This window comes from Grampus griseus (genome assembly GCF_964374135.1).
Source record: "Grampus griseus genome assembly, chromosome: 2".
Classification (NCBI taxonomy): domain Eukaryota; kingdom Metazoa; phylum Chordata; class Mammalia; order Artiodactyla; family Delphinidae; genus Grampus; species Grampus griseus.
Window position 1 is genome coordinate 141963959 of NC_139018.1, and position 24664 is coordinate 141988622.

The 24664-nt window shown below is 43.8% G+C and overlaps 1 protein-coding gene across 1 annotated transcript in view; it reads left to right on the plus strand.

Moving 5' to 3' along the window:
* ADAMTSL3 (ADAMTS like 3) overlaps positions 1 to 24664 on the plus strand; it is a gene marked incomplete at its 3' end in the record, with an annotated part of 370362 nt that overhangs the window by 55432 nt on the left and 290266 nt on the right. The window contains exon 3 of the mRNA XM_082647461.1: positions 7028 to 7147. Coding sequence (XP_082503587.1) covers positions 7028 to 7147 — 120 coding nt within the window. The remainder of the gene's footprint in view (positions 1 to 7027; positions 7148 to 24664) is intronic.

Consider the following 24664-nt stretch of genomic DNA (forward strand, 5'->3'; position numbering starts at 1 on the left):
GTGACTCAAATATTTGTCTCTTCCCAAATTCCACTCTGTTCAGATTCTAGAATTCAATTCCCTCTGGGGAGAGGGAAAGGCAGGGGAAGGACGTCGGGGAGGATGACAGAGGAAAGGTACCTCATTCCACCCTTGGGGAGCAATGGGCCACTTCAGACTAGGTCGGTATCTCTGAACTTCCTAGATTCTTTTGCCCTTTTGCCTTGTAAGAGAGTGAGCTCCCCGTCACTAAAGGAATTCAAGCAGAGGCTGCAGGACATCTGGCAGGATTGCTGAGGTGGACAGGCTGGATTAAATGACTGAGACGGTCCCTCCCAGCACTGAGCTTTCATGATTATGGGATGCTACAGGACGGCTCTTCAACAAGCATGGTGGTGCACCCTCGCCACTATAGAGGGAAAGGACTTGGATGGCATCAGGCTGTAGCCTCGACTCCCAAATGATTGAAAAATTGACTCAGGAATAAGGATTTTGATAAAAAGAGGTGAATGTAAAATCAGTTTATCAGTAACGCGGAGTGTGATGTGAGCCTGGAGAGAATCTGGGCTAGCCCAGGGATTAGCAGCGTTTAACTCCCACAGGAGAATGGGGGGTTGGTGAGGAAGAAGGCCCCCTAGTCCATAGCTCAGGTAGTGCAGGCCAACAGTCTTTCACTCTCATGACCTTACACCAGGCATCTCCCCTGGGGAACGCAGACATGATGGAGACAGTCCTCAGCCCTGTGGAACTTCCTCCAAAATGCTGCACTGAGATGCCTTGGGGGAGAGACAGAAGCCTGGGATAGGAACACAATGAACAAAATGTAGGGCAAACATACATCATTTTACCCAGTCGAATTTAAGCAGAGAAAAAAAAAAGCTCATTGGAGCTTATGAAATGTTTGTAGTTGCTGTTAATAGTATAGAAGCACAACAGACAAAATACTCTGGGGATTTCCCTGGTGGCGCAGTGGTTAAGAATCTGCCTGCCAATGCAGGGGACAAAGGTTTGATTCCTGATCCGGGAAGATCCCACATGCCGCGGAGCAACTAAGCCCGTGAGCCACAACTACTGAGCCCACGTGCCACAGCTACTGAAGCCCGTGAGCTTAGAGCCCGTGCTCTGCAACAAGAGAAGCCCCGCAATGAGAAGCCCACGTACCGCAATGAAGAGTAGCCCCCGCTCGCCTCAACTAGAGAAAGCCCGCATGCAGCAACGAAGACCCAACGCAGCCAAAAAAAAAAAAAAAAATTCTGGTAGTTCGAAGAGAATTAAAAAAAATAAAAGAAGCACAACAGACAAATACTCTGATTACAGAGGCTTAGGACAGTCCCCCCTCGCCACAGAAGGCAGCAATTTGGGACGAAATGTGGCTGCACTTTCTTTCAGCAGTAGGGCGGCTGCAGCTGCAGCAGAGCCCAGGAAAGAGAGCCAGCTCAGAGGTGAGAAAGCTGAATGGGGCCGGGGTGGGTGAGGGGTGGTCGGAGAGGGTGATAGAGACAAACGGATGATCTTGGGACCAGGAGTCCCTGAGACCTCGCAGAAGGGTATCCAAGGAGTAGGCGCAGGGGAGATGGAGGCTCCAAATCGGCTAGGGAGCATGGCCTGATGAAGGCTTTTGTGGGCCAAGGGCCCTCATCTGGACAAAAGCCAGAGCCTCCGCAATCAATTTGGATCCCATTCCTCTTCCTTCTCAGGGGTTTTGCACCGGTAGTTACCTCTTCTGTCTTCTCCATTCTCTCTCTTGCTACTGGATGATTCCTGTAAGGAAACAAACCTGCTCCAGTGTCTCCTATCTTTAAAAATTCTACCTGCGATTCTATGTTTCCCTCCAGCTATGGCCCCTTTCTGAGTCTCTCGTCACGGTCTCTACTTCCTCTTCTCCCATTCACCTCTCAAAACCATGACAGTTGTCCCTGCTGCATCACCGTAACTACTCTTGTTAAGGTCAACAGTGACCTCCTTGCTGTCAGATCCAATGGACACGTCTGTGGCCTCATCTCAGTCTCTTAGCAGCATTCAAGACCGTTGGTCACTCTGATGCTGAATCCTTCCATGACCCAATATTTGTCTTTTTTTCCTTGATTCTACTCTAATTGATCATCATTTTTATTCTCTTTTGCTTGCTCCTCCTCTTCTACTCACGTTCAGATATTAGACTTATTTATTTTTTTAATTTTTTATTTTATTTATTTATTTTGGCTGTGTTGGGTCTTTGTTGCTGTGCACGGGCTTTCTCTAGTTGCGGCGAGCGGGGGCTACTCTTTGTTGCGGTGCGCAGACTTCTCATTGTGGTGACTTCTCTTGTTGTGGAGCACGGGCTCTAGGCACGCAGGCTTCAGTAGTTGCGGCATGCGGGCTTCAGTAGTTGTGGCACGCAGCCTCAGTAGTTGTGGTGCACGGGTTTAGGTGCTCCGTGGCACGTGGGATCTTCCTGGACCGGGGATCAAACCCGTGTCCCCTGCACTGGCAGGTGGATTCTTAACCACTGTGCCACCAGGGAAGTCCTCAGATATTAAAATTATTGAGGGCTCCAGACAAAGCCCTCTTGTCCGCCAAACTCATTCTCTAGGGAGGGTCCTTTCCAGTATGATGCTGTAAATATATATGTGTAGGAAATGAAAACAATGTCTTCCAAATTTCTGTCTTCAGCCTTAGACCTCCCTTATGAGCTCCAGACTTGCATATTGAACAGCCAGCTCAAGCTTTCCACATGGATGGATGTCTCATACACATCTCAGACTTCATGTGACCCAAATAGACCCAAACTCTCTGCCCCTCCCCAGCAGATCCTTTCCTGCCTCAGGGCAACCCACCCATTGAATCTTTTTTTTTTTCCTTAAAGAACTTTTCTTCTTAGTACTTAAATCTCTTATTTATTTATTTAAGCTGCGCTGGGTCTTAGTTGCAGCACGTGGGATCTTTGTTGCAGCATGCGGGATCTTTAGTTGCGGCATGCGGACTTTTAGTTGTGGCATGCGGACTCTTAGTTGCAGCATGCAAGTGGGATCTAGTTCCCCCACCAGGGATCGAACCTGGGCCCCCTGCATTGGGAGCGCAGAGTCTTACCTACTGGACCACCAGCAAAGTCCCTCATACTGAATCTTTTGTAGCCTGTTGCTTAAGCCCAAACCCGGAAGTCATCCTTGATACCTTGCTTTTTCTCACCCGTCAGCAACTTCTAGTCTATCTACCTCTCCCCTTCACCACGGCCATCCTCCCAGTCAAAGGAATCATCCCTTCTCAACTGGATTAGTGCCACGGCCTTCTAATTGACCTATATGATTCCATCTTGCATCCTCCTAACCTATCCTCCACAAAGCAGTCAGTGTTAGCTGAAATCTATAGTTCTTCAACTCCTTGCCATGGCCTGTAAGGCTTTGAATGTCCCAGCTCCTCCTTTCTCTCCTATTTCCATTTCATGCACTCTCTTCCTTGTTCACACTGGATCCAGCCGCACTGACTTCCTTTCTGATCTGCAGTCCCACTGACCTGCTTCCCCCCTTAGGGCTTTTGTACTTGCTCTTCTTTTCATCTTGAATGCTCATCCTTGGCTCTTTGCGTGACTGGTTCCTTCTTACCTGTTAGGTATTAGCTTAAATCTTGTCTTCTCAGGGATGCCTTCCTGATCTTCTTATCTAAAGTTGAACAACCCTCTCCCAACCTTATTCTCATATCCCCCTGTTTATTTCTTTTATAGCACTTAGAGCTTTAATTTTCTTGTTTATGAATTTGTTTGCTTATTTTGTTATGTATCTCTTCCCACTAGAGTATCACCTTCATGAAAAGAGGGACTTATCTTTCTTGTACGTCATTGTATTCATAGCACTTAGAACAGTTTCAGGCATGTAGTAGGTGCTCAATAAATGTGTGTTGACTGTATGGTCAACTAAAGATAAGCATCATACTGGGAGGCCCTGTGTATTTGGGGAGCTGATTTCAGGTGTTGATCCTAGGCTGCTCCCAGCCCCCACTCTTTGGTAAAACGATCTAACTGTGTCTTTGCACATGGCCACGAACATGTTCCAGCCCTGGCTCCTGCTCTGTGGTGGTTGGCAAGTCTCTTCACTTTCAGAGCCTTAGTTTACTCATTTCTAAAAAAAGGAGTTTGACCTGGATGACTTCTAAGGCCTCTTCAGGCCTTTAAAACTATGATTCTACCATCTCTGAAGCCAATAGAGGCAAACAACAACAACAACTAACTTTTATCGATTCTTCGCTAAGCATTTTGGTAATCAGTGTCCATGAATTACGTTAAGATAGAATCCATTCTTTATCAGCAGTTGTATAAAATTTGGCCCTGAGGTTTACCTAGATGTGTTTTTATCCTTGGTGAGAAGAATGATACTTCTACACATACTCAAACTTCCTAGGAAACATACAGAGACATACATTTTACCATCAAATTCACCTCTTATTTTCACGTGGAAGTTTTTATTCCCGCCTCACCTTTTTAAACCCTGATAAATACAATGTAAAGTTTGGAACAGTGGCTCACAATGTGGAAGGTAATCAGCTATAGTTATAATCAAGTCGTAAGTGTCTGCTGTTTTTTTCCCACCCTAATGAATACTGAGGACTGGAAAGCTTTACTACCAGGAAGGCTTTTTGCTTTTTCTGATATTTCATGCAGAGCCCCATAGAACCTGCTAAAGCGTGTGAGAGTCCGGTTGTCTCTGTGGAGGCTGTGGCATGAGCTCCCCTTCCTTTTCCTCCCAAGGTTACTTAGGAACAATCTCCAGCACTTAGAGAGCTGGCTGGCCAGGTCTGACAGATGTATTCTGTGCCCTTGCCTGGGCCTGATCAGACCTCCTTTCCAGGCTGTTGACACTGTGGCTTTGCTGTGGACCTCAGGGTGACCATGCTAACTTTCAGAGCAGAGCCTCCCCACAGGAAGGTGACATCACAGAGAAAACCTCCACAGAACACCCGGTGGTGGTCTGAACACTGGGGTGACAGACCCCGTGTCAAGGGTGGCTTCACAGTGTAGCAGGTAGGACATCCACAGGCGTTTTTCCAATTTCCTGCACTCAGGTAGGAGTCACTGGGCCTCAAGCAAGCCATTCAGAAGGAGGGCAAAGGAGATCTGGGGCTGCAGGGCTCTGGGAAGATTCCTGTCTCTCGTTTGGTGCTGAGCCCCTCATGTGAATGAAATTTAATGAGAAAATCTTGAAATTCTTTGAACAGGGTAGGGCTAACCAAAACACAGACTTATCTGTTCGAAGTGCCTTAACAAAGCTATCACATCTTGATTTCTTTTTTTTAACGTGTAGCATTCAAATGCCTGTTTTTGCTTTAACCGCAGTTCCTGCTGCAGTTTGGAATTGTGACCCTTGGTGGAACAGAGGTGTTAGAGGGGTACTTTTATTCCCCACTCCTATTTGCAGAAAATGATTTCCTCGGAGTGACACCCATGGCCTCTCACTCTGTTTCTTGCTCACTCCTTCTGGAGCAGGGGGAGTGAGGTACCCTGTTGGGGGCAGAGTCACGGACCGGTGTTTTTGATTATGTGGGGCTAAGCACTGGGGGTTCATCTCCTTTATCTCGTCCCTCCTTGAACCCATCAAGGCAGTGATCCGGAGAAGCCCTCTACGTGCTCCAACTTCCCTTGGATGGGGACGTGGCAAGTGCTGGTAGCAAGTCCATTGGGCCATTGTATCCAAGCCATATTCTCCAACAGATGGTGTCCTTCCTGTCTCCCCTTGACCCCAACAAATGGGGCTTACGTCTACCGATTCAGATGCCAGGGCATGAGCGCTCCCTGAATCCAATGGAGTCTTTCTGCAAACTCCATGTGTATTTAATCTTGGATTTTTTTATATAAACATACAAAACATTATGAGAAAAAAGTCTCAAAGGAAATACATCAAAACAATTAAAAGTGGTTATTGTAGGTTGGAGTATTTATGGGCGGTTTTTATTTTCTTTTGCACTCATCTGACTTTTCTAAAGTTTCTGCAAGGAACATGCACTTCTGTTATAGTATGGAAAAAATAAGTTTGTTTCTCACTCTTTCACCCAACAATCAAAAACAGAAAGAAAGAAAGAAAAGGAAAGAGAAAGAAAGCACGTCCTAGAAACAATGGATTTGTAACAACAGAGCTTAAGCAAGTCAACCTCACTGTGGCTGCCTTGCTGGAAGGTTGTGGGCAGGAGGAAGAAACAGGTGTCAGGGAGTAAATACGGTGTGAGCTGATTTGAGGTGGCCCAGGGTGCTATCCTGGTCTAACAGCCCCTCAACACAGATACCTGGTGTGTCTCACATGGACTTTGCCAAGAGAGGCCACTTCCCTTTTTAAAAAAAAAAATTACTGAAGTATAGTTGATTTACAATGTTGTGTTAATTTCTGCTGTGCAGCAAAGTGACTCAGTTATACATATATATACAGATATATATGTGTATATATACACATATCTGTATATACATGTGTATATATGCACATATATATACATTCTTTTTTATATTCTTTTCCATTATGGTGTATCACAGGATATTGAATACAGTTCTCTGTGCTATACAGTAGGACCTTGTTGTTAATCCATCCTATATATACTAGTTTGCATCTGCTAATCCCAAACTCCCAATCCATCCTTCCCCCACTCCCCTCCCCCTTGGCAACCACAAGTCTGTTCTCTATGTCTTTTGAGTCTGTTTCTGTTTCACAGATAGGTTCATTTGTGTTGTATTTTAGATTCCACGTATAAGTGATATCATATGGTATTTGTGTTTCTCTGTTTGACTTACTTCACTTAGTATGATAATCTCTAGGTCTAATGCCATTTGAAATAATGCAAACGGCATTATTCCATTCTTTTTTATGGCTGAGTAATATTCCATTGTGTGTATGTACCATGTCTTCTTTATCCATTCGTCTGTCGAGGGAAATTTAGGTTGTTTCCACGTCTAGGCTATTGTAAATAAGCACTTCCCTTTTCTTGGTACAGCCTTTTGGTGGGTGGATTCTCTTGGACTCACCCCTTTTCAGAGACTGCCTGTTGGGAGTCCTTACTGGGGCCTTATTTGTAACCAAGTGATCTTGCCTTTCAGACCACAGCAGAGAAGTCTCCTGGGGCCTATTTCCTTCCTGAGTTTGCACTCTCCCCTCAGGGAAGTTTTCTGGAAGATACAACAGGGGAGCAGTTCCTCACGTATCGCTATGACGACCAGGTAAGAACTTCATTAAAGAGCCTATTTTTGGCTTTGCCATTTGCCAATGGGCAGGAAACAGTTTCTCAAAAATAACTTCAAAATAATTATATTTCCTCCTTGGCACCACTTATATAATAGACCCGTTACACCAGGAAGGACCCCAAGACGCTGGGCTGCTCACGCTTGCATGTAGCTTCCTGCACAGTGTGTGGTTCTTGTTCTGGTTGGGGCATTGCCTTGAGTGACACATTGTCTTATTTTCATCAGAAATATTTCCATATTAATATAAATATTTAAGTTCGTTCATTTCAGCTATTGCCAAATTCATCATGTAATTCTGAAGTTATCCAAAAGTTCTGTATTCTGATTAAGCTTCACTTTCTTTGCCCTCTTAGCTCTTACTTTCTTTCTTTTACCAGCACCAAAACTTTTCTTTTCCAAGCCCATTTTCCAGAAAGGGAAAACATAGGCGTGCCTCTGTGTGAGGGCGCGTGTGTGTGCACATGCGTATGTATTTAAGTCACTGCACGAAACCCAACTGGAGAGTGAGGCCATGCTTGGCTGAGATGCAGAAACCGCACACCCGGGACTGTGACTCTCCATTCTCGACTTACATGGATGCCCTGACAGCATGGAAGATTACACATGTCTTTGAAATCACTCACAACTCGTTTGAAACAGAGAATTTTGCCAAAGGCAGAGGTTTCTAGCTGATAGGGCCTGAACTTCTGAGGCAGTGGTGTACACTGGGCTAGGATTTAGGATGATGAGTGACGTTGAAAGATCTTGGTAGACCTTGGCACCTAAGGGGCCAAGTGTGGGTGAGGTATGGGGCGGGCGTGTCTTCTCACGGGACATGACGGGGTGGAGGAAGATGGCCCAGGGACCGAGGTCCGCTGTGCTGTCCTGATCTGTGTGGTCAAGGCTGGTGAGTTCTGGCTTGTGTTGCGCAGGGCCTAGTTAGGGGGTGAAAGATATTGCTTGGAAGGAGGAGCTCTGGGCAGGTCAGTCTGCCGCCATGGGTAGATGTAAGATGTGACGGCAGGGAGTGGTACGCGGCTCTGGGGCTGGCTTGGAGGTGGGCAGAGCGCAGATGAGGCTGGGAGGAGGATTAAAGTCTCAGGCAGCGTAACTGGTTGATGAAGGATAGAGCATGGAGGGCGAGTAGAGACATCTATTGCAGGGTGCTCTGTATCCCCCTACTCAGGGGGAGGCAGCATTGATTTATCCTCAGCTTCTACTGCGTGACCTGTGCTTGGTACATTGAGCTCTGGAGCTGGGATTGGGGTGAGGTGCAGGCTGTGAACCAGTGCACCCAGCTGTGAGCAGGACGCTGTCCAGGTAGTCAGGGGCAGGGGTGGGATGAGACCAGTTTTTTTTTTTTAATCAAAATTGTCAACATCAGGGCTTCCCTGGTGGCGCAGTGGTTGAGAGTCTGCCTGCCGATGCAGGGGACACGGGTTCGTGCCCCGGTCCAGGAAGATCCCACATGCCCCGGAACGGCTGGGCCCGTGAGCCATGGCCGCTGAGCCTGCGCGTCCGGAGCCTGTGCTCCGTGACGGGAGAGGCCACAACAGTGAGAGGCCCGCGTACCGCAAAAAAAAAAAATTGTCAACATCAATCATTTAAGTTCCCCGAATAGCGAGTCCACAAATAGTTACTACAGGGAGCAGGGGTGAGGTGGAAGATGATTCGATATTCATGTTATAGACCCCAGTTAATCCTTTGGACAGGCATTTGGGCCTGGTTGCTAAGAGGGCCTAAACCATCACATTGCTTTTGGACCTTCTCCCCGATGGATTTTTAGAGGGCCTATGATTTATGGCTCCTTTTAATCAAGAAATTAATGCTCTAACAGGTTTTCATATGAGAGCATAAGAGAAACTAACTGAGGAGGCAGTAAAGGATAGGAGAGAGTGTCTGGAAAATCACGAGCTCTGTGTTTTTTAATTAAAGAGTGGTTGATGCCTTCTCCAGGTTCTGCAGATAAATAATATTTAATATAATAACAATATAAAAGCTAGCAAAAGAGGAAAGTAAGCCCCTTTAGCCTTTCCAAAAGGCCTAAAGCAGATCTTAAAAGTGTGTGGCACGCCTTGGAAATTTTGTCCTGGGACACAGTGTTCTAGAGACCCCCAGTGAATAGCATATGAAAACATTCTGTGTTGACCCCACTGTGTATTTCTTTTAAGGGAAAGGAACAAGGTCAAACTATAACAAGCCAATAATAGCACCTACCCTCTGCTACTAAAGGCAAAGAAAATAGGCCTTTGTACCAAACTAGGTGTATCTGTTGAATGAACCTCAAGAATGTAATCATCTAGGACTGTTAACCCATCAGCCCAAGCCTTGATTCTCTTTTCTCTTAATACTGAATGTGCAGACTGCACTGTAATATCAGGGCGCTTCTTAGGCTCAGGGGAAAAGTTAGATCAGATATGACTCAGTTTGAAAACTCCCCCTATCCTGACTCAGGAGTCAGACTGCTTTGGATTTGAACTCCATTTCTGATGTTTTATTTGCTGTGTGACTTCGGACAAGTTACTTCACTTCTCTGTGCCTAAGTTTTGTCATCTGTGAAATATATGATGGTGTCAACCTCACGGAAATGTTTTAAGGATTAAAGGAGATAATTCATATGTCTCCCTGCACAGTTTCTGGAGCATATAAGCCCTTAATCTAGCTATTGTTATTGCTAGTAATATTATTTGCAAAGACTCAATTCAGAGAATCTCAGATATTCTTATGCTAAAGAAAAGGAAGAAGCATATTCTCCATTAATGTCAAAGGACCTCACACAATATGTTTAATTTTTTTTTCTATAAACTCTTTTTTTTTACCTCTTTATTAGAGTATAATTGCTTTACAATGGTGTGTTAGTTTCTGCTTTATAACAAAGTGAATCAGTTATACATATACATATGTTCCCATATCTCTTCCCTCTTGCGTCTCCCTCCCTCCCACCCTCCCTATCCCACCCCTCCAGGCCATCACAAAGCACCGAGCTGATCTCCCTGCGCTATGCGGCTGCTTCCCACCAGCTATCTACCTTACTTTTGGTAGTGTATATATATATGTCCATGCCTCTCTCTCACTTTGTCACAGCTTACCCTTCCCCCTCCCCATATCCTCAAGTCCATTCTCTAGTAGGTCTGTGTCTTTATTCCTGTCTTACCCCTAGGTTCTTCATGACATTTTTTTTTCTTAAATTCCATATATATGTGTTAGCATACGGTATTTGTTTTTCTCTTTCTGACTTACTTCACTCTGTATGACAGACTCTAGGTCCATCCACCTCATTACAAATAGCTCAATTTCATTTCTTTTTATGGCTGAGTGTAACAAGCATATAGGTAAAGTACACCCATATCTGAAGTGTAGAACTTGGTAAGTTTTTAAATAACTTTACACCTCTGTGGCCACCACCCAGATCCAGCAATTAAACATTCCCAGCACCCTAGGAAGCTCCTTGGACCCCTTCTGGCCAATATCCCTCACCCAAGAAGTAACCACCATCCTGACTTCTATCACTCTTACAGATTCGTTTTGGTTTTTACTTTTATTTTTTATATAAATGGAATCATACAGCACATACTCATTTGTGTTTGGCTTCTTTCACACACCATGATGTCTGAAGGGTTCAACCAAGTTCCTGGATGCAACATAACTTAGGGTTTAATGTCTGTCTGTTGCGCTCTTTGGAACGAACTGCGTCATATTGGAACAGATCGCAGCATATTGGGTGGCATGCAGCGTTGCTCTTGCACAGAAGTTCCCAAGTTGTCCCTCTAAGGTTTTCAGGGCAGCCCCTCCAAAGATTCCATACCTGGGGTGTGGTGGAGGCGGTGTTCCAGAGTAGCCTTTGTTCCATCCCAGCAGCTGCTGGCATTCCATGGTCAGAAATAGGTCTAGGTCTGTGTGAGTTGCCACCCAGGGCAGTCAGTGTCTGTGCTGTCATGTCGCTTAAGTACACCTACCTGTGGAGGTTACGGGTATGTGCCAGAGGCACTGTCCTGCTGTCCCAACGGCCTGAAATCAGAGTGACAAAGTGCTTACGCTGCAGGCGCTGCTGTCTGGTTACTGAAGTTGTTGGGTCAAAACTGGGTTCACTAGGAACTTCCTGCCTATCAGATACTCATTTGGTAAAATGGGATGCAAGCAGATGGTGTGTTTGCTCTCTTTGACGACCCCTGTAGGACTTTTTTTTTTTTTTTTTAATTTAAGAACATTTTTATTGAAGTATAGTTGATTTACAATATTGTGTTACTTTTAGGTGTACAGTAAAGTGATTCAGGTGTATATATCTATTATTTTTTTTCAGGTTATTTTCCACTATATGTTATTACAAAATATTGAATATTGTTCCCTGTGTTATACAATAAATCCTTTTTTTAAAAAATTTTATTTTGTTTATTTTTTTATACAGCCTGTAGGACTTTTTAAAGTATTTTATTCTGGTGTATTTTCATGAAGACCTTCAGGTCACTCTTCAAATGTCTCCTGGAGTAGGTGTCTGGAAAACGAATAACCCTGAGGCCAGTAAAGCACAGCTGTGATGTAGGTTGTGTTTAATGAGTCACATAACAGGCACACTGTGGGTTATACAGGGGGCTGAGACGGCTTCTAGTGAAGAAAGCCGTTCTGAAGCCAACTGGGTAGCAGTGCGGTTCAGTGCATGCAGGACTAGTCAGACAGCCTTCGCCTTGCTTCTGCCACTAATTAGCTTGTAATTTAACGAAGTTATCCAACATCTTTGGACCGCAGATGCCTCATTGGTCTTGAAAAACAAAGCGACCGTATTTCATGATCCGAACTCCTTCCCCCCCAAATAGTCTATTTTTCGGAATTACAAAATGATTATTCTACATCGCAGAGTGTTAATTGGATCGTTCTCATTATCGAGGCAGGCTTGCCAGCGATGCAGTAAACTGTTACTTAGAGAATCATAGAATTTTACAACTGGTGGAGACTTTGGCTCAAATGCCTCATTTTACAAGTCAAGAAAACAGAGCCTCTGGATGTGCAAATGACTTACTCAAGGGCACCCGGATGGTCATGTGAAAAAAACTAAAACTTACACTCCACACCTCAGACTCCCCCACTCTGAGATACATCCAGTTGCTTCTCTCAGAAGAATCGCCTAGAAAATTATCTCTTTTCCCAAAAATCCCGATTCCACTGTTATAGCGAATAGGGCTTTGGAGACCTTAGTACATCCAAGGGAATGATTTCATATTCATGGGTTGCTTCATCAGCTCATTCTTAGCTCCTTCGGGAATTTGGAATTAACCATTCTGATAGCATTTATAGGGGGAATTATTATCACAGTAAGAATGACATTGTTTTCAAGGTCTGGGTGAAACGTGGTAGTGGAGATGAAAACGGCACCGCCTTCCCATGTAGTGAGCAGATCCTTGGAATGAAAGCGTTCTGACATTCGGTTGCATCCGTGGTACAAGGTCGTTAAAATGTGTTAGTTTGGGATGACTTGCTAAGAGGCTTGTGGTGGAAAGCCTTGTTAGGCAGCCAGCCTCTGGGCTAGATTCTTTGGTCATTCCTCATGGTGGTTTTAGAGTTTTGTCCCCCAGAGGACCTGTTCACAGGCAAGCAGCTGAGTGTTGGCCGGTTCTAGGAAGTGGAGTCTTGAATTCTGCGGTTTGTTCTTTCTCCATCGCTGATGAGGCAGAACTGAGAGCTGCTCAGCGTCTGCCGAAGTCTCTTTCTGGGAAAGAGGATGGCGAGTCTTCCCATCCTGCCCTTTAACTCACTGAAGCTTTAGACGTGGGGCTTCCTGAGTTGTCATGGGACTGACTTAAAAGTCTGTCCCAGGATTCGTGTTTCTCCATTGAAAGTCATTTTTTTTTTTTTTAAAGTTAGGGGAACTCTTTGTTTTGCACAAATATTCTTTTCTTTTTGTGTCTTATTTTTTAGCGTTTGTTAGGTGCAGGGAAATGTGGAAGGTACGTCTTCCCCGATTTTGTGGATTGGTTATAATGTGCTTCCTCCTTGTGGGCAGCCGTGGTGGGAGAAAGGGGGTTAAGCACACTTAGAAATTCATGCCCGTGTGCATTTTCCTGTGGTCCGAGGATTGTCTTTTCGTGTGCACATGTTGATGTAATGTCTACCTTGCCACCTTAGGCTACAAAGCACCAAAAGGCTGAAAAACAAAAACAAAAGACACCCAAAGCGTTAACTTGAATTCCAGGCATGTGGGATAAGGCTGGGTGTTCAGTTAGTGGTGGGTTCTGACTTTCCTAAAACTAACCTAGGGTAAATTCTAACATAAGCTTGCAGACATTTGGAAGAGAACCACCTTGATTCCACGTCGCAGAGGTCCTTTTATACTGTCTATACCCATCATCCTTTCTCCCCTGTTACCTTCTGTCTCCCCTGTAACTCCAGGTAAGGAGCCCCTGGCTAATCTGGAATTTGTTTCGTCTCTTTCTGCCCACGTTTAAGTGGATTCAAGATGTTTTTTCAAGTTAACATTGCTGTTAGCTATACTCTGATCTACCGTTGCTTTCAGCGACCTTGATTTCCAAATTTTTATTGTCTCCTGCTGCTTCCTCCTCCTCCTTTTTTTTTAAAAAAATTTATTATTGGCCACGTTGGGTCTTTGTTGCTGCGTGCGGGCTTTCTCTGGTTGCGGCGAGCAGGGTCTACTCCTCGTTGTGGTGTGTGGGCTTCTCATTGCGGTGGCTTCTCTTGTTGCGGAGCACGGGCTCTAGGCACGCGGGCTTCAGTAGTTGTGGCACGCAGGTTCAGTAGTTGTGGCGCACGGGCTTAGTTGCTCCGCGGCATGTGGGATCTTCCCAGACCAGGGCTCGAACCCGTGTCCCCTGCATTGGCAGGTGGATTCTTAACCACTGTGCCACCAGGGAAGTCCCCTCCTCCTCCTTTTAGCTCTTAAAATCTGACTTCCAGTATCTCCTACTTCCACACCCCCCCTCACCTTAGACGGGCATCCTTTTCAAGAATTTCACTTCCTTTCCTGGAGTCAAATCCAGGGTTTGGTGCGAATCATTCTACATCTGTAAAATGCTATGTTTGTAAAATTCTGTGTTTGTCAGCATTCTAAGGCCTTACGACGTCATCAGTGGAGTCATAGTTGACTTTTTGCTTTCCTCCCCTGGATGCCATCGACTGCCTACTTGTGTGATTTCTCATTTCAGAACGCCTCTCCAATTTGTATTTTCTTTACTGTTTCCATCACCAGGGAGGTAGAGGGCTGGATGTGCCCAGCCCTGACAGGCATCTGGAATTGTAGCATGACAGAGTTGGAAGGAAGTTTAGGGACTCTGTTTTTTCAGGTGAGGAATCTGAGCCCCAGAGAGGAACAGTGTCTTACCCAACATCACACAGCCAGGCAGTAGCAAAGCCAAGTGCCTGTTCTTTGCCCTGAAGCTCAGTTAAGACATTTTTACATCTAATCTGCGGGTAGGAAAAGTATGAGAGCAATGTTTGAATGAATTTTTAATACGAGTCGTAACAATAATATATTAATAATGAAGCCTTTGTGTAGTCTTCTTTCTAGACGTCTTTTAAATGTCTTTTTTCTTCAACGATTATGACAAACCAAATTTTCCTCTTCCTTATTTAATTATTGATTTATGCATTCTTTATAAGGACAAGAAATCTGTTTGCTGTGAGTCCATCTTTCTCAAAGTAACTTCTTCTGAACTTTTCATGAATATCTTGGCCGGGAGCTTCATTGTGGTTAAACTGTTGGCAGGCCTCAGAAATATCGCTTGATGTTTCCAAGTTATTTATGTAATAGTTTTTAACTTGGGAAGTATATACCAACTTCTGAAGTTTCTAGTGAAGGGAAATGGCCTTCGTCCTTGGACATATAGGGTGTTGTCATTGTCTTTGGGGATCTAGATCACACGTTCTCCACAGAGGAGAGTTTTCTGTGTTGTTTCTGGCTTACGTGTAAAATGTTTTTAAGCAGCGAGCCATTTGAGTTTGAATAGCTCATTCCTTTGTTAGTGAGTAATGTTGGTCGAATGTAGTTACGCTCCTTCAGTATTCCAAAGATTTAGCTATCTAATGAAGCGAGCTCATGGTCTGTTAGGAGAAGACAGGGACACACTGATTGGAATGACTCGTACTCGATTCCTAGTTCAAGTGCACTGCAAATATGCGAACACTGCACATGCGACCGTACGTGCTGTTCTGATCGACTTTGGCACATGAGGTGTCTGAATTTCATTATCCTCGAGCTTTTCACACATCAGCTCGTTCTCAAGCATAAAAGAATTAGGTCTGTGAAGTGGAGAGTCAGTTCCAGCCTCTGAAACGTGCACACATTTTCCTCTTCTAACGCTGTCTTTCTTGACTCAGTTTTGGGATACTGTGCCATTTTTTAAATCACTTTCATCAGGTGGGTTACATGGTAGATACAAGCTGGTGAAGTTCAAAACGGTCCCAAATGCAGTCTCCCCTACACGTCCCTCACTGCAGTCAGGATTGCTGAGAGACAGGGCCCTTGCTGGCTGTGCCCAGACTTCTCTTCTCTCTGAGATCTGGCCAGTCCCTGCCCAGAGATGTTCTAGGTCTTCAAGCACTTTGAGACTAGGTCACTTCCAGTCGTTCTACTGTGTCATCCTCAATCCTTGGATGAAAGAAAGCAAGTGGGCCCCCCTCTCTGCTCTGCTGCGAAATGCGTGTTTCTCTTAAGTGAATGCCAGGGCTTGCATTCTGTTGTGGTCTCTCTTCTTCAGGCATAGCAGAGGGAGTGGGTTTTAGTGGTGTCTTGCTATCTTGGGCCAATGCTGGGCTAGGGCCAGGAAGCTGGCCTTGCAGGCTTGCTATGAGGGTGGGGAGTACGTGGCAGGTGGAGGACTCACTGGAAGCATGCTATTTCTTTCTCTTGTCAAGGACGACAGAGATTGAGGGAGCTACAAAGCAAAGGTGAGTTGATTTGCTGGCCGGCCGAGACAGAGCCATGTCAGGCAAGAAAAGACCGCTGATTTTCTCCGAGCTGAAGTTGGAAGGGCTGGATATCGAGGCAACAATGGAATTTTTTCCCCTATCGTGAGGAGTTTTAAGTATTATGTTTTGATTGGCTTATTTCGAGTTTGGAAATGTTTCTTTTTGTTGGGCCGGTTCTGGCCTACATCACAGAAGTACAGGCGTGCTTGCAAAGAGGCTCCTGATGGGCTGAGGCTCTGTGAGGTTTGGGTCACTCCGTGGATGCTTTCGTCTGCTCGTGTTTGAACTTCCTCACTCCGCACTGTGTTTCCTTGGGTGTGGGCTTTGGGTAGTGAAGGCATTCTCGAGGGCTCTTCCAGGTGGTAGGGAAATGGTTCTGGCACGTGGATGCCTGAGACCGGTTGGAGAAGTACCTTGAAAGTGTCTATAGTGTTATTCTCTAGATTACCTTTTATGAAACTTGTAATATGAGTCTCGTGTCAACTTTCATAGGTGGCCAACTCTCCTAGTTTTCTTGGGATTGAGATAATCCAGGCAAACTGGAACAGTTGATCACCCAACGTTCCAGGCTGGACTTTTCTGTGCACTCTTGGGCTGGAGTTACCGATGGAGATCAGTGGCCCTGAGGTCGAGGTGCTGCTGGCTACTGTGCTTGGTGGGACATTCCAAGGGCAAGTGGGGGACAAGGGTGTAGGTGTTAGGGATGTCCCATTTGGACATGCTCTCGGCATTGCCTTCCAGTGAATTTTCAGGTCTGGTTTTATTAATGAAGCTTTCATGTGTCCATTCGCTTGGGTCTTCTCCATCTGCTGTCTTTGCACAAATTGTCCCAGTTGCTTGGAACATCCTCCTCTGCTTCTTATCCCCCCGCTCCCTCCCCTCACCTCTCCCTCCCCTCACCTGGCATCTCTGTTGAACCCTTGTTCATCCTTCAGCTCAACTATTACTTCCTCAAGGAAGTCCCCTGATAACATCCTCACCTTTACTGCCCACCCAGGTGAGATGAGGTCTGCTGGCTTGCTTCCTTTCTTTAGCATCCTGGGACCTTTCTTCTTGTAGCATTTTCTGCCTCTCAAGCAGGCTATCACTAACCTTCCTGGGTGGCAGGAGGGAGTGAGGAGAGAGGAGTGGGTGTAAAGAGAGAGTGCGCCTGGTCAGTTTGAATTTCTAGTGGTGGTCTGGGTGACTTATTTATCCAAACAGCAAATCCCGTGGAGATGCTGCATCATGAACTATTTCAAGAAAACATGATCCAGGATCTGAGGTTTGGAGCACTTTCGATGAGCCCCATGTCCCCAGGGTTGGCAGTGACAGCCCAGGACAGTGACGGATGGCTTTTAATATTGCCTCTTCCCAGAAACCGTTTCAATTATATTCGTCATTCTGCACATGCACAAATGCACGATCGTTTTGGACAGGTTTCCACTTCTAGAAGTTTGTAACATGTGGCTGCTTTCAGGAATACATTTGAGTTATGTGGAAATTAAAGTACATAACATAACAGACACCTCCGTTTCCCGAACTGGATCTAACTCATTAAGGATGTTACCACGTCCTTAAAGAGGACTTTAACCTCTCCTTCGAGGTTCTGACGTTAATTCCCCCTCTTGTGCTCCCAGCACAGGGATTATTTCCTCCTCTGGCTCTCGACTGGGCTCTGAGCCTCTTCGGGGTAGGGACTGTGTCTTTTCATCACCATAAGCTCAGATCTTACTTCATGGCCTGGCACCTAGTAGACCGCACAATGAACGTTTGCTTGTTGAAGGTTACATCCCTTGTTAAAAACCTTAAGTGGGTCCCATTGGTTTCCTTCTCTGAAATAGCTCATTCCTGACCAGCATTCAAGTCCCTACATAGCTTGGTCCCTTATCCCCCATTTCTTTTTGTGTGCCCAGTGCTCTGGCCAAAATGGACCGCAGGCCCTTGGCTGACCAGGCTCCTCACTGAGTGTCTGTGTTTCCTGCAGTGCCCAGCTTAGACAGCATCTCCTCCAGGTAGTTTTGAGAGAAGTCCTCAGGGTAAAGCGCTTTCTTTCTGTTCTTTGGAGAGGAGCAGCTCATCCTTGCTTAGGGCCCCAAGACTTCATCTGGGTTTGTAATTATTTATGTGGATGTCTCATCTCTTCTACTAGAATAAGAGCAATTCTAGAGCGAGCCTGTGTAACTTCTCTGTGTCTCCCATGGACACCGACTGGATAGAAGGCCGACTTCCAGCAGTGACAAGACTTGGAGAAATTCTAACTATACCTTTATTTCTGAGTTTTCTTTAAGGAATGGAATAAATGCTTCAAAAATGTTATTTATCCTTGGTTATAGCAAAGAGTCTATCCTGATTTCTTTCTTGTGTGCATGTGTGTGTATATTCATTTCTATTTTTTACTCTCTACCTGCAGCTGTGGGGAAATATGTTCTTTCTTCCAAACACTGTTAGCCCAAAGGCTTGGTTGGAGAATCAGATTGTTCTCTGTTTTTGGACACTGGCTTCTCTGCTTTCAATTCTCAACTTTTTCCATGTGGCAGACCACCAACAAGGACAGAACTCCCAGTCCCTTTGAGTGTATCCTTCTCTTAACCTCTTCCCTCCGGGATGTAACACTGACAAGTTTTTAATTCTGCAAAGTTTAAAATGGTTGAGAAATTTTTCCTTTCTCATTAAAAAAAGGCAAGATTTTTGACTCAAAAATTTGCCTTTGAATTAGGTTTCTGCTACATGAAAATACACGTGTATTGAATAGAGCTGTGATATATTAAATACATACATTTAATACAACTGTGCTCTCTATAAAAACCTAATCCTCAACACACCATTCCCATGAAAGATTATAATGCTGTGAACTTAGGCGTTTCATATTTGACATCCGTGCTGGTAGCAGCAGTAGGATAAGGAACAGTCATTCATTCATTCCCTCAGTAAATGTTGATTGAATCCCTGCAGCGTGCCAGACAGTGTGCTGGGTGTGGGATGTAATGATGTGAAATAGTATTGCATCCAGAATAACTCCTGCAATTCCAATCTCGAAAGCTAGGGAAGAGGAAGCTTTTTTCTAGTTCAAATAAAACTAAGATTGGGGCTTCCCTGGTGGCACAGTAGTTAAGAATCCGCCTGCCAATGCACGGGACACGGGTTCAAACCCTGGCCCGGGAAGATCCCACGTGCCGCTGAGCAACTAGGCCCGTGCGCCACAACTACTGAGCCTGCGTGCCTAGAGCCCGTGCTCCACAACAAGAGAAGCCACCGCACTGAGAAGCCCGCGCACCACAACAAAGAGTAGCACCCGCTCGCCGCAACTAGAGAAAGCCTGCACGCAGCAACGAAGACCCAAGGCAGCAAAAGATAAATAAATAAATAAAATAAATGTATTTAAAAAAACAAAAACTAAGATTATAGCTGCCTTTATTAAGCAGCCTCCATATACAGGAACTGTATCAGATATTACATGTGAGTTATAATTACAGTTACTCCTCAAAAAAAAAATCCTCTGTGTGTGCTCTGTGCAGCACATGTAGTAAAACTGACAATATGGGAAGGATTAGCGTGGCCCCTGTACAAGTTGGGATGAAACTTGTGAAGAGTTGAAAAAAAAAAGGTGGGAGAGAATAAGGTACAGGGGCAAGGGATAGAAGCTAAGCTCCTCTGTATCCATTTGAATTTGGAATCAAGCAAATAATTTACAAAATTCTAAAACAAGATTAGATTTAAAAAGTATGATTCCTAAAAATAAAAAAGTAAAATAACACAACTGAAAAAAATCTGTGTTTTCAGCTGAGGGCAGTAACCACATAGAGAAGAATTATTCCAAGTAACTTTAAGACATATTAATTTGACTGTAAGTGGGTATATCCAAGGCCAAAAAGAACTAAAAATAAAATCATAAAACTTTTTGTAGGGATCACATTGTTGACGGTAGCATTGGCAGTGCTATTCTGAGACTTCTATGGGGGTAATGTGGGATAAAGCAAATGAACGATACAGGTGGATAATCTAATTTTTATTTCTGGCATTCTTGAGAACCCAGATTCTCAGTGAAGGAGCGAGGGGATACAAATATAAGAGAGAAGAAATTAAGTAAAAACCCTATAGTCCTAAAATGGAACTGTAAGTCTCTGTAGAAACTCCTGAGGTGTTTTATCTTAAACAAAAACAAAATGGAACGTATTTTCTCACTCCATTCACTGAAAAGTCCTAAAAACAGTGACCAAATGGCCAACTTACTAGCAACTTACCTAATGTCCAGATTATGGTCTCTAAATACCATTTTCTACTTAAAAGGAACCAGAACTCCATGGAAAAATGGCTTATTCCAGGTCTGTGGGGGGTGGAGATATGCAAAATTAACCTGGGACATCATGTAATTACCAGGTAGTAAGGAAGCTGTCCAGACTAATAGTCCGATCAAAAGGGCTCAGCCAACTTGTAGAGACGCTTACGAGCATAAATTGGGACAATCTGAGTATCAGTAAGAATAAAAACTGCAGGGCTTCCCTGGTGGTGCAGTGGTTGAGAGTCCGCCTGCCGATGCAGGGGACACGGGTTTGTGCCCCGGTCCGGGAGGATCCCGCGTGCCGCGGAGCGGCTGGGCCTGTGAGCCATGGCCGCTGAGCCTGCGCGTCTGGAGCCTGTGCTCCGCAACGGGAGAGGCCACAACAGTGAGAGGCCCGCCTACTGGAAAAAAAAAAAAAAAAGAATAAAAACTGCAAAGGATATATATATATCTATCAACTATATTTAAATTCCTAAGTCAACAATGACACTAGAATGTATTAGTCAATGTTGGCAGGTGTTAGGGTATCAACTCATGACACTGGAAACGAATAAGGGGAGAAAAACCCCCAAACATTTATCCTTCTCTATATGACTGTGACCAAATAGTAGAGGAGGAGATTTTGTCTTAACAGAAATACTCCTGCTAGTAAATAAAGACGGGGTGACAGAATGAGCATGTCATCACGGTGCAACCCCTAATGAATTTGATGGTTCTAGGCATTGAATATCAACAGCTGCGAATATCACAAGAAGAGAGACAACCAAACGTGATGCGTCGTGTGCTGGAAGAGCACAGTACCATTCGTGCTTCCCACCACCTTCCTAAAAAATAAAGGCTCTAGGGAATTCTCTGGCTGTCCAGTGGTTAGAGCTCGGCGCTTTCACTGAGGGGCCCAGGTTCCATCCCAGGGTCGAGGAACTAAATCCAGCAAGCCGCACCCCGTGGCTAAAACAACAACAAAAAAGTCAAGGCTCTAGGTCCACCTGCCCATTTATAAGAACTAACAGAGAAACAGGTACAGAGAAACGTTAAACTCATCCATGGGTCTGCAACACCAGAATCCAGACAGGAGGAAACTTTACAGGACAAACAGCACAGTTTCTTCGACAAATATGTTGTTAAAGAAAAAAAAAAAAAAAAGACTAGACGGAGACCAAAAAGATGAAAGGAGATGTAGAAGATATATCAACCAGTTGCAATATGTGGACCTTATTTAGATCCTGATTTAAACAAACAAGGAACCCCAAATGACAATACCATTTATGACATAAGAAAATTGGAAAATTGATATTTTATTGCCAATTGCTAAATTTTAAGATGTGAAAACAGCATTGTGATTATGTTTTAAACAGAGTGTCTTTTGTAGAGGCACATGACAATGTTTACTGATAAAATGACATGATATTTTGCATTTGCTTCAAGATAATGGGGAGTAGGTGGGTGGTGGATAGATTAGAATTGACCTTGGGTTGCTGATTGTGGGGTGGAATGAGGGATCCTTGGGGTTCATTTTACTATTCTATCTTTATGTATATTTGAAAATTTCCATAATAAAAAGTAAAAGGGTAACAATTACACAACAACAAAATGAAACAACATTCCTGTGAGGTGGCTAGTATCATTTCATGTTGTTAATAAGGAAGTTGCAGCTTGGAAGAATTAATGACCTCATCAAACCTAGTCTTTCTCAAGGGAAGAGTTCATTTTTTTTCCCATACTAGGTTGCATACCTAAAATTAAATAATGCAAATTAAAAAATATCAAATTCACAGGAAAGAACTTGATTAGAAAAATATTTTGCAATTAGATGTTTATTCTATAGATGGTTCTTCAGTGTTTGGCTCCTGACCTCTTTGCCAGATTAAAAATGACATGAAATAGTTTTCATTAGTCCAAAATTATATGAACAATAAACTAAAGTTTAATTTACTAGTATTCCATGGGGCTTTGTAAAAGCATCCCGCGATGTTTCACACATTCGGAAACCAGAACGTGTTTGAGAAGTATTGATCTAGAGGTTGGTGACAAAAGGTGTTTTGGAGTTCCAGCATTTACAAAGAGAAGAATGTGTCAGTGGGCGTTGCATTCTGAATGACTGTGTTCAGCACTAAAATATTTTAATAACACTAAGTATGCCCTGCAATTGCAAGTGAAACTGTGTTACCATTAACGTATTTTACAAGTGGAGTCTATTTTGTGTCCTAACTTGGAGCAGCTTAATTTCCTGCCCCATTACAGGCTAGTGCTCTTAGTACACAAGCATGCCACATTCAACCCATTTTAAGACATGGATTTATTAATGCCATGAACTTGGGGTAAATTCTTAGCAGAAATATTTTAACAGCTTATTTTCTCTTAGTTTTAAGACAAAATAGTCACAGTTTTTAAGTTAAAAAATACTTCATTAAACTTGCCAAATTTTATTGCAGAATATTAGAATAAGAAGCCTAAAAAATAAATGCAAAAATCCTTTTGTTCTCTCTCAGGTTCAGGTGAAGAGTATAGGAAGTCTTTTTTCTATACAGTTTAGTTATATATATCGATACAGATACATCGATATATATAAATGTTGCAATTTATTTAGGAGCATAAGTACTTTTTTTTTTTTTTTTTTTTTTTGCGGTACGCGGGCCTCTCACTGTTGTGGCCTCTCCCGTTGCGGAGCACAGGCTCTGGACGCGCAGGCTCAGCGGCATGGCTCACGGGCCCAGCCGCTCCGCGGCACGCGGGATCCTCCCGGACCAGGGCACGAACCCGCGTCCCCCGCATCGGCAGGCGGACTCTCAACCACTGCGCCACCAGGGAAGCCTCATAAGTTCTTTTTAAGTTAGCAAAGCTGACCCATTTGGCAGAGCTATCAGAGGTTGCCTTGAAGTTTCATTTTGGTCTGCCATGTGTGATCTTGTAGCGATGCTCTACATCTCTCTATTAGGCCTCCCTCTTGCCACACAGTGCAGGAAATCTTGTTTTAAACGACCAGAATTCAGGAATTCCCTGGCGGTCCAGTGGTTAAGACTCTGGCAGGGGGCGTGGGTTTGATCCCTGGTCAGGGAACTAAGATCCCATATGCTGCGATGTGAGGCCAAAAACAAACAAACACACACCAGAATTCATCTGATCATCAATATCATTAAATACCTGGCATACTCTAATGCTCATGAGCATTTAGTGGTGTTGGACCCCACGGTCATTTTGCCCCATATGCACCTGCTGGTGACTCAGACTCAGAGATTCCTTAGTAAAGTATTGGGGTGAATAAGGTGTCTTTCCCTACAGGTCTCTGAGAGACCTCCCCACCACCACAACATACCGTCGTTTAACTCCTGCTCGGTTTTAATCTGATTCTAGATGGATTACTCTCTCTAAAAAAGTATAAGCACGGGATGTCACAGAAGCAAAAAAATGTTCTTCAGTTTGAGAGAAAGGGAACCTCCAATTCCCTTAACACTCTTAGATATTGCCTCCCTCCGAAATAGATTTGCAACAAGAAACCTAAGAAATACAGCACACTGACTGGTTTGTTTTTAAGTCATTACCTCTCTGAAACTCACTTAGACCATCAGGTGGCATAGCAGGCTGAGGTGAACAAAGACTAAAAAAGAGGAAAAGCATAGTTTCAAAGGAAATCAAGATGCAGGAGGTATTAAGCATTCTGGATTCAGCAGAAAATTGAATCAGTGAAAACAGATTTCAGAAATTTAGTAACAGGGGAAAAGGACAGGGAAATAAAATCGATGAGAAGGAGATTGTAGCTATGTTATACACATCTCAGAGAACTAACCTATGTACTCACAAATGACAGAAGAGATCAGGTGGAAGAGAAGAAGAAATTAAATATATGCTATAAGACATGTTTGATTTACTAAAAGCTTTTGTGAAAAAATCCAAAAATATCACGAATATCTATGTTGATTGTATTGCATTCTGATTAAAAAAAAAGTGGGAAGCAGCATCTTAGAATTTAGGAAATGCAGATGTAGAAAAAATGAACATATGGAGATGAATATAGCCCATGTTCTCTGAGTCTAAGTAATCCAAATAAACATTAAGAAAAGATGTTTTAAGCCAAAAAACTATAAACACTTAGAAGTTTAAAAATATTCTCCTAAAGCAATGATTTATCAAAGAGGAGATGAGAAGTGTAATTACACACTTTGTAGGAAATAACAAAAAAGAGAATACTATCTCAAAAATCATAATTAACTATAATCTATATTTAGAAGTAAACATATAGCCTCAAATACTTTCAGTAAATGTAAACATTTAATAGAGTCAACAAGTGGTATTAGAACAATTGGTTAACTATTTAGAGGAAGTTAAGAGTCTTTTCCATATGC